A 17,098-nucleotide genomic window follows, 5' to 3' on the forward strand; every position below is an offset into this window, starting at 1 on the left:
GTGTATCAGGCATAAAAGCCCAAGCAGACCACCCACTCACTGTGCGTGCTGCCAGACCCTGTGCGTGTACACCCTCCTGCAGGAGTAAAGATGTTTGCCTTGCTTAAAAAATAAAATAAAATAAAATAAAAAGAATGTATAAAATATTATTTGGGGTTCCTTAGACCTTCAACTGACCACATGGTGACCCAAATAAAACAAGATTTTAAACTTGTTTTTATTTAAATATTACTTGTATTTTACTTCTTAAATAATTTCCTAGTAAACCACAGTGCTTTTTGAGAAATGATATATGAAGTATTAGAAACTACTTATGCAAGTGAACTTCAATTTCTTTTCTAAAATTTAATTAGGAATTTTGCCTTCCATTTCATTGAGTTTCTTTTATGATCCATAAAAAGCAGTTAAAAAAAGGATTGCATTTTTTTACATGCACATAGAGCATAACTAATTCTTAGAAAAACAGCAGGTGCATCAAACACAACAGATCACCTGGATTTAGCATGCAAGGAATATAAACATTTTTCAAATACAAATACTAACCCCTGCCAGTTTGGCTCAGTGGATAGAGCCTCAGCCTGCAGACCAAAGGGTTCCAGGTTCGAGTCCAGTCAAGGGCATGTACCTTGGTTGCAGGCTCCTCGCCGGGCCAGGGCCCTTGTTGGGGCAAGTGCAGGAGGCAACCAATCAATGTGTTTCTCTCACATCCATATTTCTCTGTCTTTCCCTCTCTCTGCTACTCTCTCTAAAAATCAATGGAAAAATACCCTTAAGGGAGGATTAAAAAAATACAAATACTCACTGGTTTTTCAGAATAAGTCAATTATGAAACTAATGATAAGCAAAGTCATCAGATTTAGTCACATAGTAAAATAAGTACAAAATTATGGATTTTTAAAAGCTTGTTAGTTTCCATCTAATTGGATGAGATTAGCACAATGTTTTGTTTTTACCTTCTGGTGGCCTGTTGGATGTTGCCACAACGACGACCCCATTTTTGAACAGATTTTCAAAAAGCTGTTTCAGAATCATGGCATCAGCAATGTCAGTGACCTATGGACAACAGCACATTTGTTTTATTTTCATTTCACTTCTGCTCTAACAAATTTGCTAAAGACTTTTTTTTTAAGGATGAAAGTGAATTCCAAGAGAAAAATTCTAATTATCATCATGAAGAAAAGAGTAGATAATTAAAAGCATGAAAAACTGTATAGTAGTCTTTTAACTTTTCTATTTTGCAAGCTTATCATTTCTACACAAATTGTCAAATGGTTCTTTATTAACTTCTTTTATAGAACTACAGGTGGAAATCATAGATAATTGTACTAAACATTTATGAAGTCTAATTAATTAGAACTAACATGACCAACTCCCTTTTCCTACTTCCATCACAGCCCCCTTCTCCAAAAAATAAAAATAAAAAAGAGAGAGACATACACAAGCTGTTTGAGATTTCTAGTACCTTTGTGGCAAAGGTCCCTCAAAAGGTGCCTTTAAATGGTCATGGAACTTTAGAAATAAGGACAAGTAGCCAGTGAGACATAATCAGCTGCTGTTGAAAATAGAATGATATGACATAGATACTATTGTGCAATTGTTGCACAAAACAATTCAACAGATGGCCCATCACAAAAATAAGCAATTTCATTGTTCTTTTTAAGTGCCTTCTATTACTGTCCATGAATAATCAAAAGGCACTGCAGTCACTTCCAGCACAGCCAGCCTCTGCTAACCTTCATAAACACAAATATTCCTTCTACAAAAAATGTTTTTAAAATAACAACTTATAAGAATGGTTAATACAGTATTTTTTTTTAAAAAAAAAACTTCTGACAAAACAAAAAGTGCAGAACACATATAAAATTATTTAATCTAAATACAGAGATGCATATAACTAATGATCTTTTTTAAAATTATTTTTAATCCACAATTAACAAATAAGCTTAATAATGACTTTTTTTAATGCTTTTAAAAATCACATAGAAATACAGAAATTAAGGAGGAAAGGAAGTTGACTTTAAAAAAAATGTATAGGGCCGAAACCGGTTTGGCTCGGTGGATAGAGCGTCAGCCTGTGGACTGAAAGGTCCCAGGTTCGATTCCGGTCAAGGGCATGTACCTGGGTTGTGGGCACATCCCCAGTGGGGGATGTGCAGGAGGCAGCTGATCGATGTTTCTCTCTCATCGATGTTTCTAACTCTCTATCTCTCTCCCTTCCTCTCTGTAAAAAATCAATAAAATATATTTAAAAAAAAAAAAAAAGGCATGCAAATAAATTACTTAAATATTTAAAAAAAAAAATGTATAGGGAAGGCTGATATTAATGATCATACCTTCCCTTTTAAATACAACATGGGTTTTAGATACTCTTGATGTAGCAATGTTATGATCTTTCTTTAATAACACACTTTAGATAATCTCACTAAAACTTGTTTTATGTTCATAAAATATATCACACAATGTATATCAATATGTATATGTTATTTTTAAATCATGTCAGAGCGCATAGAAACTAATGGAATTCTTTCAAATTAGTTCAAAATACTAAAAGTAAACAACTAACTGGTTCTAACACAACTAACAACAGCCTGGCCTGGACAGGTCCCAGTCACTTTCTCTTTACAGCTGGTATCTTACTCAAAAGTATAATTCTTTCCTTCCCACCTGAACAAAACAAAACAAGGCCAGGATATGGGATGCACAGATCTTTCCTTTCTGTCTCAAACTGTAACTTTAAAATATTAACCAAAAACCTACTGATGGTTCTTATATTAAAAAGACTTCAGGAACTTACAAAGTGGTGATTAAAATGAAAAGGAAAGTGGTGCTGATACCACATTAATTAATTTGGAGCTTAGGATCACTGTCAAATTTTGCTTCCGCAAAAACACTCACAGAGAAGGCCCTTTTCAAAGGCTTAAATACCAGTGGCATTTCTGATGAGAGGACAGAACAAGCTAGCAAATTTTAGAAGCAACTGCACGTTTAAATTGGATTCCCAATACACTGACTTTTAAAAAGAATATCAATGAAAAGTTACCCAATTTTAGAGAATAAAAATCATCATCTGCCTATCTCACTGGTGTTTTTGAAAACATTTAAAATAGCTTTTGTGCCCTAAGATTCAGAAAAATGAAGGGACATTTAGCTTATAGCACTGTGCAAAGGTTTCAATGGGAGGCTGGAAAAAGCAAACAATAAAGATTTGTGGTTGAATTATCATATGTTGTTTCTGTATTTCAGTGTTTTTGCTGTATCGGAGTAAATTTACTTGGAGAAGCTGTGGCTAATTAAGAAAGCAGGAGTCACTTGGTGCAGCCGGGTGCCAATGTATACTCTTTTGATCTTGTCCCCTTTCTTGTTCAGCTTTGCCGGGGAACAGTAATTTTACAGTATAAGTGAACAGAAGACAACTGGCCACACATTCTTGAAGAGCAGGCTTTTTCAGCACCCAGCATTTCATTACTACCAGGAACAAAAGAGAAGGCTACAGATTACCAATAAGGGTAGTCTGCTAATACAGGGAGTGGAGACATTTCATTGGCATTAAAGAGAAAAGATTTTTTATGACCTAGAGTTGCTTTCCATTATGACTCACTTAAGTAAAAAAGGAAAAAAAAAAAATCTAACAGTTAATTTACATGTGTAAGTGCTTGAGTCTCAGTCAATCCTCTGATTGGTACAGTGCCATGCAATGACTGACAAACATAAGCATGCATTATCAGTAATTAGTATTAGCACAAAAATAAGCACCTATTTTTTATTAACAGTTTTTAATAGCTTTCCTGTTTTATAAAAACGGTCAAAACTGTTTTTAAAATGATATTGATAGCTATAGGGGAGAATTTTGCATGATATTCTGCTCATTGGAAATCTTTTTAAAAAAAACAAAAACATATTAGTAAAACATCTATCCAGTGTCCCTAAAGACAGGAAGAAATAACATGTTTAAAAATCGCTTTCCTTTCGTATTTTGATTATCTTCAGAATCATTTTTCAGAAACAGTTTAATAAGAAATATAAATATTCAATGAAGGCATAAAGAAGTCCCTAAAGAAAATCTTAAAGAAAACCTATTCTTTTATTTTAGCAACTAAAACACATAAAAACAATCTATCTAGACAAATTCTCAAACAAAATAAAAATAGTGTATCTGACAAGTAAAGATGACCAAACTAATGAGGAATATATTCTGCAGATACAATCTGAATGCTATCATAACAGTCTTTAAAATGCCTTAAATTCAAGAGCATAAAAAAGAAAGAATATATTCTTGTTTTTAAGCAGCAATAATTCATTCAGCTTCCCACTAAAATAAATATTACATTAAATAACACCAACTAAAGGATGATAATAACTAGTTAAAAATCAAGACTACTAATAGGATTCAATTTTAAAAGTGAAGTGGTGTTTGTAGATATACTGTCATTAAGGTTAAAATACCTAAAAAAATCTTTTCTAGTAAATCAGTAATGTATTGTATTAGGCTTAATAGGCTTATGGATAATTTTTAGGTTCTAACTTTAAAAATATCTACTAAAAACCCACCCAGCTCTAGATCTATACATTTAAAAACATAATAGAAGATATCATATACCAAGAAAAACATATAATATAGCTGTTACGACCAGTGACTAAAAATACTAATGATGTATTCAAACTGAGTTTCCAGCTCTTCAACCTTGGACAAGTAACTTAATCTCTCTGACCCATAATTTCCTCATCAATGCAATGCAAAATTGTTATGATACATATAGTAAATTTTCAATAAATGGTAACCAGGACTATTACCTATGTATGGTATTTATGCTAGTACAATTCCTTATTATTTATGTATAGCTATATAGAATTTTAGCTGTAAATGTAATGATAGAGCACAATAACATAGGCACAAGTACTAAGTACATAGTAGCTAATATTACAGAATATATATAATAAAATGAAACATTCTAATAAATAAATTGGCATTGCCTCAAACAGATAGTCATAAAAGATGGCTTTTAGTTAGTAAGTAAACAAACATGGAAAAAATTCAACCATTACTACTTAAAGTAATATGCAGTAAAACAATGAGATACTTGTTAAATTAGACAAAAGTGTTAAGATAATTCAAAACATTGACAGGAAAAAAAAATGTGGGTTGTTACTATATATAAAGGAAGTGGGACTTAGTTGGGGGACTACTTCAATATACCAATCATTTCTCTGATTGTTTAAAATTTACATTTTTAAGTTAACGATTTGTAGATGCTACCTATGAAATTCTAATGTTTTACATTCCTCATCTATATGATGAAGATAGTAACAATAACTACTTTACAGAATTAAATGAAGTAAAGATATGAAATTACTTCGTGAGCCAAAAATCATTTAACAAAGGTTGGATATTAATATACTTAAAAATTTTTTAACTTCAGTACCTTAATCAAAAATTTAACTGTGCCAATTCAATTTTATTTAGAGGTCATTTAAGGAGACTCGTAATGAAAAATCATGTGAGAGGCCTTCAGTGACTCTTCACTGACCTGTTGCTGAAGGCAGCATAACTGTTCACTCGATGCTACTTTGCCAACTACATGCTGCCCTTCTCTTCCTGAAATAGCACATTGGTGTACTTAGTATGCCTCTTCAGAGTAGCAGCGGAACAGCTCTTTTCCATAAGCCTTTCTTTTGAAGACCTCTGTACAAAGGGTAGATGCCAGGCTGTCTTAAAATGACTAAAGGGAGAAAGAAATGAAGATTCCTCTTCCCCAGATGGTTCAGTGCAACACCACGCATAGCTAAAATTCCTCTTACTCCTCTATCATAAATCAAGATTGCTGTTAGCTATGTGGATTGAGTTGACTCATTTGGGATAAAGGCATCCTGGCTACAACATATTTCCACTAACCCAAGTTTTTACTGAAAGAAAGTTTAAAATTTAACTAGGGCAATTCCCTCACTTCATCACAAATATGAAAGGAGTTGTGTGAATCATCCAGCGTCTACCTAAGAGTAGGCACACACAAATGTTAGCTTGAAAAGGTCAATGGGCCTTTATTCTAGGCAATCAGACACAGGAGTTTCTGCACTCAGCTCCAGAAATATTTTTCAAAAGCTTTGGTGTGAAGCTCTATTTTAAGTTTATATTCAGTACTTGTGGATTTTCCTGTTTTCATTCCAATGATCAGTTGTTCTTATGATAAGCATTGTAGAAAAATCAACTACAGTATTATGCTTCGGAACTACTAAAGAAAGAAGTCGCCGAAACCGGTTTGGCTCAGTGGATAGAGCGTTGGCCTGCGGACTGAAGGGTCCCAGGTTCGATTCCGGTCAGGGGCATGTACCTGGGTTGCGGGCATATCCCCAGTAGGAGATGTGCAGGAGGCAGCTGATCGATGTTTCTCTCTCATCGATGTTTCTAACTCTCTATCTCTCTCCCTTCCTCTCTGTAAAAAATCAATAAAATATAAAAAAAAAAAAAAGAAAGAAAGAAGTCTACTAAAGAGAAAGTAATTCTTAGTCTAAAGTATCGATTATTACTACTACTCCGACTACTACTATTACACTGGGATGGCATAGGATACATAATAAGCATAAGACTTGGTGTTTGCCTTTATCCCATATTTGCTTTCATCTATAATAATAAAAGCGTAATGTGCTAATTAGACCAGATGTCCTTCTGGACAACCTTCTGGACGAAGCCGGAGCTGCAAGGGAAGCCTGGGTCCCGGGTGCTGGAGGGAAGCCCATGTCCCAGGTGCCAGAGGGAAGCTAGTGCTGGCAGCCAGGGGAAGGAAGGCTTACTCTTGCATGAATTTTGTGCATCGGGCCTCTAGTAAGAAATAAAGATCAGGAAATAACTCACTACCAATTTAGAGTCACAATTTCAAAGAATCCTAAAACCAGAAGAAATTTTAGAAGTTTAAGACAATTCTCTCCCTTCATCATATGTAAGTTGTGAGATATGTGAATCAAATAAAAACATTTTTAAAAAAACCTCAAACACCTTTAAAGACATTATGTTGTAATCATTACACTATCTCTATCATGGTGTGGTTGCCGGGGGTGGGGGGGGACGCGGGGGGGAATGTGGATTCACTGACTAGAGTATCAGGGTGGGCAAACTTTTCCTATAAAAGGCTGAACAGTGAATATTTTAGGCTTTGCAAGCCACAAATGGGCTGTGTTGAATTTTCTTTTGAAATATTTTTTATATTTAAAAATATAATTTAAAAATATAAAATATAAAAATATATTTTTATAATATATTTAAAATATATTATAATACATTTTAAAAATATAAAAACTATTCTTTTCTCACTGGCCTTATAAAAGCTGATGGCCAGATTTGCCCTCAGCAAGCTGAGGTGGGTGTGCTGACCCCTGAACCAGATAGTAATATTAAAGTCATAAGAGATAATTCAAACCAATTTATAAAACAATTAGAGGCCCAGTGCACAAATTTGTGCACCAGTGGAGTCCCTCAACCTGGCCTGCAGAATCAGGCCGAAACTGGCTCTCCAACATCCTCTGAAAGGTCCGGATTGTGAGAGGGCAGGCCAAGGTAAGGGACCCCACCGGTGTACGATCAGGGCTGGGGAGGGACGTGGGAGGTTGGCCAGCCAGGGAGGGACCACGGGAGGGCTCCGGGGCATGTCCCGCCCAGCCAGCTCAGCCCTGATTGGCCAGACCCCAGCAGCAAGCTAACCTACCAGTTGGAGCATCTACTCCCAGTGGTCAGTGCACGTCATAGCAAGCAGTTGAGCAGCCTTAGCATATCATTAGCATATTATGCTTTGATTGGTTGAACAGATGACCGGACAACCAGACACTTAACATATTAGGCTTTTATTTTATAGAATGATAAAATCAGGAACAGACCGTAAATCTTCACACTTCATTCAGTATACCATTCTACATCTAGAAGCATTTCTACCTTACCTGAAATTCATCGAAACATAAGAGACATGCTTCGTCGCTGATTTCTTCAGCTATAGGAGCTATTGGATCATATGATTTAGCCATGAATCCTGGTTTCCTTTTTGGCAAACTCTGTTTAAGGCGGTGTATTCCTTAAATGGGTGAAATTAAATACAAAATCAAATACTGTATTAATAGTACATTTGCGATAACTATAACATATTTTTAAATCTAAATAAATGAAACTTTAGTGTAAACATCAGCTTAAAGTCCACATATAATCCTATCTAATAATAGAGAAACATGGTAATTAGCCGTACCTCTGCTACCCTTTTCATTGGCTAATCAGGGCGATATGCAAATTAACTGCCAACCAAGCCAGGCAGCTTGAAGCGAACAGGAGGCTTGCTTGCTTCAGTGATGGAGGAAGCCAAGTTCCCCGCCTGCCTTGCCAGCCTCTGAGCTTGCAGTTTAAGAAACATTGTTACAAATATAGAAGCTAAACAAAACCTCAGAAACCTGCTTTCAGCCAGCGGGCTTCAGCCAGCAGGACCGCAACATTGTTTCAATTATAGAACAAACGCAGATCCCTGCTTTCAGCCAGCTGGGATCTCAGAGCTGGAGTGAGCAGGACAGGAACAGTGTTACAATTATAGAACCCAAACAAACCAGATACCTGCTTTCAGCAGCCGAGGCCTCAGAGCTGAAGCCAAGCCTCAGAGCTAAAGCTGGCCCAGAATAAAAAAAAAAGAAAAAAAAGACAGGTTGGGAGCTTCAGTCACCCGCCAGCCTGAAAATGGCCCTCAGCCCCTCACCCAGACTGGCCAAGCACCCCAATGGGGACCCCCACCCTGAAGGGGGTGTGACCAGCTGCAAACAGCCATCATCCTCTCACCCAGGCTGGCCAGGCACCCCAGTGGGGACCCCCACCCTGATCCAGGACACCCTTCAGGGCAAACCAGCCGGCACCCACCCAGGCACCAGGCCTCTACCCTATATAGTAAAAGGGTAATATGCCTCCCAGCACCGGAATCAGCGGAGCAGCGAGGCCTCCCAGCACCGGGATCAGCGTGACAGGGGCAGCGACCAAACCCCCTGATAGCCCTGCGGCTCTGTGTGTGACAGGAGGCGGGGCCACAACCTCCCTATCCGCCCTGCTCTGTTCGTGACAGGGGAAGGCGCCCCAACCCCCTGATCAGCCCTGCTCTGTGTGTGACAGGGGGCAGGGCCACAACCTCCCTATCCGCCCTGCTCTGTTCATGACAGGGAAGGTGCCCCAACCCCCTGATCAGCCCTGCTCTGTGCCTGATAGTGGGGAGCTCCCCAACCCCCTCATCAGCCCTGCTCTGTGTGTGACAGGGTGCGGCGCCCCAACCCTCCCCCCCCCCCCCCCCGCCCACGGCCCCTGCTTTGTGTGTGACAGGGTAGAGCCATAACCTCCCCATCGACCCTGCCCTGAGTGTGACAGTGGCAGCGCACCAACCCCCTGATCGGCCCTGCTCTGTGGGTGATAGAGGGCGGCGCCCCAACCCCCTGATCCGCCCTGCTCTGTGTGTGACAGGGGACGGTGCCCCAACTCCCCTATCGGCACTACTCTGTGAGTGACAGGGGGAGCTCCTCAACCCCCTGATCGGCCCAGCTCTGTGCATGACAGGAGGGAGCTCCCCAACCCCCTGATCAGCCCTGCTCTGTGCACCTAGGGATTGGGCCTGCCCTCTGCCACCTGGGAGCGGGCCTAAGCCAGCAGGTCATTATCTCCTGAGGGGTCCCAGACTGCGAGAGGGCACAGGCCGGGCTGAGGGACCTCCCCGCCCCCCCGGTGCACAAAAATTTGTGCACTGGGCCTCTAGTCATATATAACCACAAGTGTGATCATTGAAATTGGTTGCATTTTCTCTACCTCAAAATATATTGCTCACGCCCTAACCGGTTTGTCTCAGTGGATAGAGCATCAGCCTGCGAACTCAAGGGTCCCAGGTTCGATTCCGGTCAAGGGCATGTACCTTGGTTGCGGGCACATCCCCAGTAGGGGGTGTGCAGGAGACAGCTGATCGATGTTTCTCTCTCATCAATGTTTCTAACTCTCTATCCCTCTCCCTTCCTTTCTGTAAAAAATTAATAAAATATGTTTTAAAAAAAAGTTGCTCACATATTATATTCCCATGATTATAAGGATATTTGTAATCATTCTATCTCTATTCTTCAATCACTTTGGAGATGACAAAGTGATAGACTAGATGACCAGATGGTAAATAGATGGACCAAAAAATCAATCTTAATCCTGAGAATCTCAGGGATGTGCACTGAGGAGACAGTCCTGCCCTATGTCTAGCATATCTAATCAGAATGTTCTTGTCTCCAGCCTGATACACTAGAGCCAGTCCCATTTCATGTATTATATGTGTACTAAATGCTGAAAGTATAAAACACAATGTTCCTGCCCTGGGGAGGTTACAATGTAGCTGATAGACAATGCAAAAATGAGATAATAGAAGAACACGGACAAAGCAATAAAGCATACATACAAGTACAAACTGCATGCCTACATGCTAAGGTGGCACAGTGGAAATGATCTAATCAAGAATAACTTCATTTTCAGTTAAATTTATTGGAGTGGCACTACTCAATAACATTATTTAAAACTCAAGTGTACAATTCTATAATACATCACCTGTACATTGCATAGTATGCTCACCAGCCAAAGTCTAGTCCCCTTCCATCACCATATATTGACACTCTTTACCTTCTTTGACCTCGCCCTACCCACCTTCCCCTCTGGTAAACACCATACTATTATCTGTCTATGAGTTTGTTTTGTTTGTGGCTTTCTGTTTTACTAGTATATTCCATATATGAGTGAAATCATAGGGTTCTTGTCCTTTTCCATGTGACTTACTTTGCTTAGTGTGATACTGCTCTCAAGACCCAACCATGTTGTCACAAATGGCAATATTTCATCTTTTCTTATGGCTGAGTTGTAAAGAATAACTTTTTGAAACAGGTGAGGCTTTCACATTTCTTATTGCTTATTGATCCTTAGCAGAAAGAAAAAATGCCTAACCTTCATATAGTAACCCCTGTTCTCATATTTGGAAGTACTGATGTATCTTTAGGACCAACTCTGGACACATTACTATTGTTTCAATATAGCACAAAACAAATAAAATCTTACTTTAAGCAAAAATATATTTTTAAGTATTAAAAAGTTCAGAATTTCAAAAGATGAGGAAAATTATTTTGTAGTGTTTGCCCACTTAAAAACCACTGCTTTTTCCAGATAGTTAACTTACTTTTGTGAACATCTAGCATGAAACCATGAAAATGAACCCGTTTTTTCCTCTTCATTTCCACATAAGTATAAAACATGTCCATCACCATTGTTTTCCCTGTACCTTAAAAAAAAAAGGATACTATTAAACAGTGTTACTGATTGCTCTAATGATTGTTCATTAGCTTTCGGATAATGAAACCACACTCTTCTACTGGAAAGATTAAGGCTATGTTACTTTTTTTTTTAAGAAGTGTTTATTTTTTATGTTAAACCAGCAAAAGATAAAATATTATTCTTTTCTGTTAAAATCCTGTTTTTAGGATATATTATTAAATATATATATGTATTTATATAAATAATATAAATTAGTTAATATTAGAGGGGCTATTTGCCCCTGAAAACTATGTTTATAAACTGGCATAATTTAGAAATTCTTCATCTTCAGTTTCTCTTTCAAAAGGTACCAGTATGAATAAAATAATTTTATTAATGAAATATTTATTGGGCCATTACTAAGTGTGAGAAACTATCTTGGGCACTTTAGGAAAATTCAAACATGAAAAATAAGAAAATAAAGATTAGCATCTAACATAAATACTGAAAAGAAATAGATGTAGTTTAGAGCTGGAGGATTGCCAGGTATATAATACTTTTTCAAAAATCTGAGAATATAGGTCTTGCAAAATGAGGTCTACTTGAAGAAATTCTGATAGTCAAATCTTATAATTAAATTATGTAATTTTCAACACTCTGGAACTTTTCATCACTATGATTGCATTAATAATTGAAGAGTCAATGGCCTGGGCCTTTAACGCTGGGCCTTTAAATAGGCACAGAAAGCCTATTCCCTACAGTGGTCGGCAAACTGCGGCTCACGAGCCACATGCGGCTCTTTGGCCCCTTGAGTGTGGCTCTTCCACAAAATACCGACTTCTGCGCAAGGGCCACAAAGTTTCAATCGCACTGTACGTGCGCGCCCGCACGTGGTATTTTGTGGAAGAGCCACACGCAAGGGGCCAAAGAGCCAAAGAGCCGCAGTTTGCCGACCACTGCACAGAAAGGCAGAGCTCAAGCTTGGTTCACACCAAGCATTCCTTGCAGGCCAGGGCCAGGGGTGCTGGCCCTGTCTCTTATCCTTCTGAGTTCTCCATTCCCCTTCCCCCCACCATGTTCTCCTCCTAAGAGCTGCAGCTCAGGAAGTGAGATCTGAGTTTTAAATGGGGGCGTGGAGGGGATTGCTCCATTCCATAGATAACTTTGGGCCCATGCTGTTTGAATTGCCAGAAAGTTTTTGTATATGAAAATACGATTTGTTAAAGAGATTTTTAAAAATATATTTTTATCGATTTCAGAGAGGAAAGGAGAGGGAGAGAGAGGAAAAAAAACATCAATGATGAGAGAGAATCATTGATCGGCTGCCTCCTGCAAGCCCCCGGGTGGGAATCGAGCTCGCAACCCAGGCATGTGCCCTGACAGGGAATCAAACCCTGACCTCCTGGTTCATAGGTCGACATTCAACCACTGAGACAGGCAAGCTGGGCTGTCAAAGAGATTTTTAATAAAGAAACCATTCAGACTGAAAAGTAATTCTTTGCAAAAATATCCAGTACAATATCTCTTGATATAGTGAGTGGCAGCAGATTTTAAGTCATTATATTTACCTAAAAGAGTAAATCAATAAAGTTTCAAATCCTGCTGCATAAAGCACAGTATACTGACAGGTCGAGAAAAAAAGTCATGAATTATCTAACCACAAATGCGAACAACATATATTTGAAGTGACTTTTGTGCTAACTCTAAAAAATGGGCTTAAAATATAATGTGACCATCATATAAAAAGTTTCTGAAAGTAACAGAAATCATAAAAGAAAAGGACTGATAGATTAGGGTACATGCAATTCAACTTTCTAAATATAAAATTCACCATAAGTAAAATTATTGTCTTTATTCATTTAATCAATATATTTTTACTGAATGCCTACCATGTGTGAGGTCCTTTTCTAGGTGTTTAGGATATCACAGTGAACAAACTTCACAAAAATCCATGCCCTCATGGAACTTGGTGGTTTAACCTTATATACCTTTTAAGATATAAAGAGCTCTTACAAACTACAATGAACTTTTTGTCCTAAAGCTATTCCTTCTGGAAACTTCTCTACTTAGTATGACTCTGTGATGAGAGTATCAATCACAAGGTGGACCAATAAAAACACTCCACTACCCTCCCTGCACACTGTGATTGGCCCTGCCGTGAGCATGTGACCCAGTCAGGTAATGTTTTGTGGTAGGAGTTAATATGGATCCCAAGAATAAGAATCATCCCTTCTCCTTTTAAGAGAGCAACCTAGAAGATCCCAGGAGCCTTCTTTCCTATAACATCAAAAAATTATTACCAAGAATGAAGCCAACAAGAGAAAACCAGAACCAAGCGATGAAGAAGAGAAAGGGAAGGAAGGAGAGAGAGATCCCTAAAATATTATTTAATCTCTCCTCTCTACCCATAGCTGAATCAGATCATTACTTTATTTCACAATTAAACCAACCATTAAATTCCTCCCCTAGTTCAGCTACTTCAATGGACTCCCCTCGCCCCACTCCAACTGAAAGAGACTGAGCAATACAGAATTAACAAGGGGGGTAGGGAAAGATGATCAAGTGCACAGAACATGAGTATTCAAATAACACACAAATATGGGGCGCGGGTAGTGTTTTGGCCAGGTTCAAGCCTCGGACTAACGAAAGGACAGGGTCCTCTCATTGCACGTGCAAGTCCCAGCTGGAGGGCAGGGCCCTCCCAGCACAATTACAGCCAACAGCTATGGTTGTAAGCCTGAATCTATGGTCCGAACACGTGGCCCCATGTGCCTTGTGCTAGAGTTCAGGTGCATGTAGTTGAGTGAGGTTGGAACTCACGAGAATGCTGTAAACAACTTGATCACGCCCCTACTTTGCCTCGTGGCATCTGCTATAAAATAAAGACACGGCTTCTGGGCGCTGGCGCTGTCTCCTCATCAGGGAGCAGTGTCCCACCGAGACCCAGCTTTCATTCTCTTGACTGTCTTTTCTCAAGCCTTCTCCCCCCCACCCCCCACCCCCCACCTCCCCCACTCAGGATCACCCTTGGCTGTGCTGGCGCAGCACAACAAAATATATAAATAGCTTTAAATACATTTTTTAAAGTTTAACTCCATCTGAAATATAAAAAATACAAATTAAAACACCAATGATATACCAGTTTTATGTTGGTGAGGACATGGGGGAATCCAGGTAAATCACTGAGGTCTCACTAAATTGGATTAAGAAACTTCAGAATTATAGGAGTCCAACATAGGTGAAAATTTCAAGGCAAAGCACCAGAGAGGAGGAAGCTATATAATGAAAAGAGCTCCTGAAACCAACATGTGAGAGTACTCTTGAGTCTTTGGCTGAAGACTAGCTACTCCTATGTAGGGTGATACTCCATGTTGTGAGGCAAAGAATGGCCATCAGAAAACTATAAGATAAACATTTCCAGTTGTTGTATGTATCATATCTCTGGAAATTATGGACAACACAGGGATTCTTGTAGAAACAGAACTGTTCAGTATCTTGACTATGGTGGTGGATACATGAAACTACACAGGTGATAAATTGTACACATACATGAATACAAGTAAAACTGGAGAAATTTGAATGAGATCCATGAACTGTATCGATGTCAATATCCTGGTTGTGATATTTATACTATAGTTTTGCAAAATATTACCTTTCAGGGCAATAAAATAGAAAATATCAAAATATATCACATGTAAGGGTAAGTTTTCTTTCATGGAACTATTTTCCAGGCGTGTAGGGGTGTGTGTGTGTGTGTGTGCGCGAGCAGGCACTGGTGCTTTGCCTTCAAATTTTCACCTATATGCACTAAATGAGCCAGGGCGTAAAATATAGTGCTTACTCTGGATCATGTTCGAAAACGTTTCAAAGCCATTGTAATAGTTTGTGAACTTGGGGTGAACAAAGGCTGCCTGTTTTTATTCACAATTATATCTCCAGAAACAATATAAGGCAGATGCTCAATAAACATTTGTCATGTGAATGGAAGAATGAGGACAAAAGCTGTTGGAAAAAAGTAGGGACGAAATCTGCAGTACATTTTACCGACCTCACAATTTGCTTTAGTCTCTACAGAATCCTAAATAAAACCTTGTATATACATACTGAGTGGCCAGATTATTATGACCACCTGACGTTTGTAGGCAAATTAGCTCTAATTTTGTGCTGAAGTTGCTAGAGGGCCAGATCATTATAAACGTCTGAATAGCACAACATACCTAAGTATCATTGCTGATCAAGTTCATCCTATCATGTTGATGGCGTATCCCAATGGAGATGGCTTCTTCCAACAAGACAATGCGCCATGCCACAGTGCTCACATTGTGCAGGAGTGGTTTCAAGAACATGAGGGAGACTTTACCTTGCTTAGGTGGCCCCCACAATCACCAGATCTCAATCCAATTGAGCATTTGTGGGACGAAGTTAAAAGAGCCATCAGGCAGCTGGTTCCACAACCATCAAATCTCACAGAACTGGACAGTGCTATTCATCAGGCATGGTGTCAGATTCCTCGCATCACCTTTCAACATCTCGTGGAGTCAATGCCAAGAAGAATCGCCGCAGTATTGAAGGCAAAAGGTGGCCCAACGAAGTACTGATGGGGTGGTCATAATAATCTGGCCGGTCATAATAATCTGGCCACTCAGTGTTTTTCTTAAGAGGAGATTCTTACTAGGGGACTAATTTGTAAAACCTAAAACTCTTTTATGTTCTAACTTTCATGCCTATAGTTAGGAAAACAAAAATGACTACTCGAGAGCCCCCTGCACCCATGGTGTCCTTTTCACAGCCGACTCCCTGGAGAAGGAGCTGTACATATGTAGTGGCCTCCATCATGGCCTCCAAGGCCAGCAGAATTTTGCTTCCCAACTCCTAACCTTATTACCAGCCTACCTTTGAATAGTGAAATTATCAATGTGAAATAGGTGAGGCTAAACCAAGAGTCAGCAGAAAAAGGACTAATAAACAAAAACGAACTTTTATTATCTCCTCATATACCAGAGCAATCATTAAGTGCAGTCAGTCTGTTTGTTAGTCAGAAGCAGGAACCTTGCTGTAGGGTAAGAATGAAGCCACAAGAAACTACTGCAGCTTATGGTCTCTGTATGGTTTGAGCTAAGCATTTTATTTTATTTTATTTTAAAGTATTACAAAGAGTATTACATATGTCTCCTTTTTTTCCCCCGCCCTTGACAATCCCCTGGCCTCCCCTACCCCCCAGTGTCTTATGTCCATTGGTTATGCTTATATGCATGCATACAAATCCTTCGGTTGATCTCCTACCCACCCCCTCCTGCCCTCCCACCCTCCCCGGCCTTCCTGCTGTTGAGCTAAGCATTTTATTAATGAATACGTTTTGTTTCAAGATTGAACCATGATGATAATCCCTTCAATTTATATAGCAGCTCCACTGGGGTTCCTGGATTGGGTGGTCTACCTGAGTCAATCATCTCAACATGTCTACGAAGAAAGCAGGCATGACAGAGGGCAAGCCAAGCACAGGAACAAGGAGTGGGAAGGGGGCACTAAGAAGCAGACACCCTCTTTCCCATCACTTCTGAAAATGCAAACCTGTTTCCCAAGTTTAAAAAAGGAAACTAAAGAATAAGAGCTTGTGAAGGCACTGGGAGGCTTTTCTCCCAGCCAGAGAAGCTGACCTGTCGCTGATCACCTTCTGTAAGTGTTCTAAACTAAACTGAGTATAGCCACTGAAATGTTCATCTCACTTCCTGTTTCATAATCCCTTTCCCCTTTCCTCTTTACATTATAAAAATGTCCCTAACCAAAGGTTGCCCCATACCCAGCCTATGTGAACATCCTATGTGATCACAT

At 39.2% G+C, this 17,098-nt stretch overlaps 1 protein-coding gene across 2 annotated transcripts in view; it reads right to left on the reverse strand.

The window, feature by feature from the left end:
- Positions 1 to 17,098, reverse strand: part of AFG1L (AFG1 like ATPase) — a 176,402-nt gene that overhangs the window by 117,618 nt on the left and 41,686 nt on the right. For both annotated transcript variants that reach the window (XM_036317555.1, XM_036317554.1), the window contains exons 4-6: positions 11,193 to 11,294; positions 7,924 to 8,054; positions 954 to 1,053 (exon numbers count right to left, since the gene is read on the reverse strand). In XM_036317555.1, the coding sequence (XP_036173448.1) occupies positions 954 to 1,053; positions 7,924 to 8,054; positions 11,193 to 11,294 (333 nt within the window). The remainder of the gene's footprint in view (positions 1 to 953; positions 1,054 to 7,923; positions 8,055 to 11,192; positions 11,295 to 17,098) is intronic.

This window comes from Myotis myotis, unplaced genomic scaffold, assembly GCF_014108235.1.
Source record: "Myotis myotis isolate mMyoMyo1 unplaced genomic scaffold, mMyoMyo1.p scaffold_m19_p_7, whole genome shotgun sequence".
Classification (NCBI taxonomy): Eukaryota; Metazoa; Chordata; class Mammalia; order Chiroptera; family Vespertilionidae; genus Myotis; species Myotis myotis.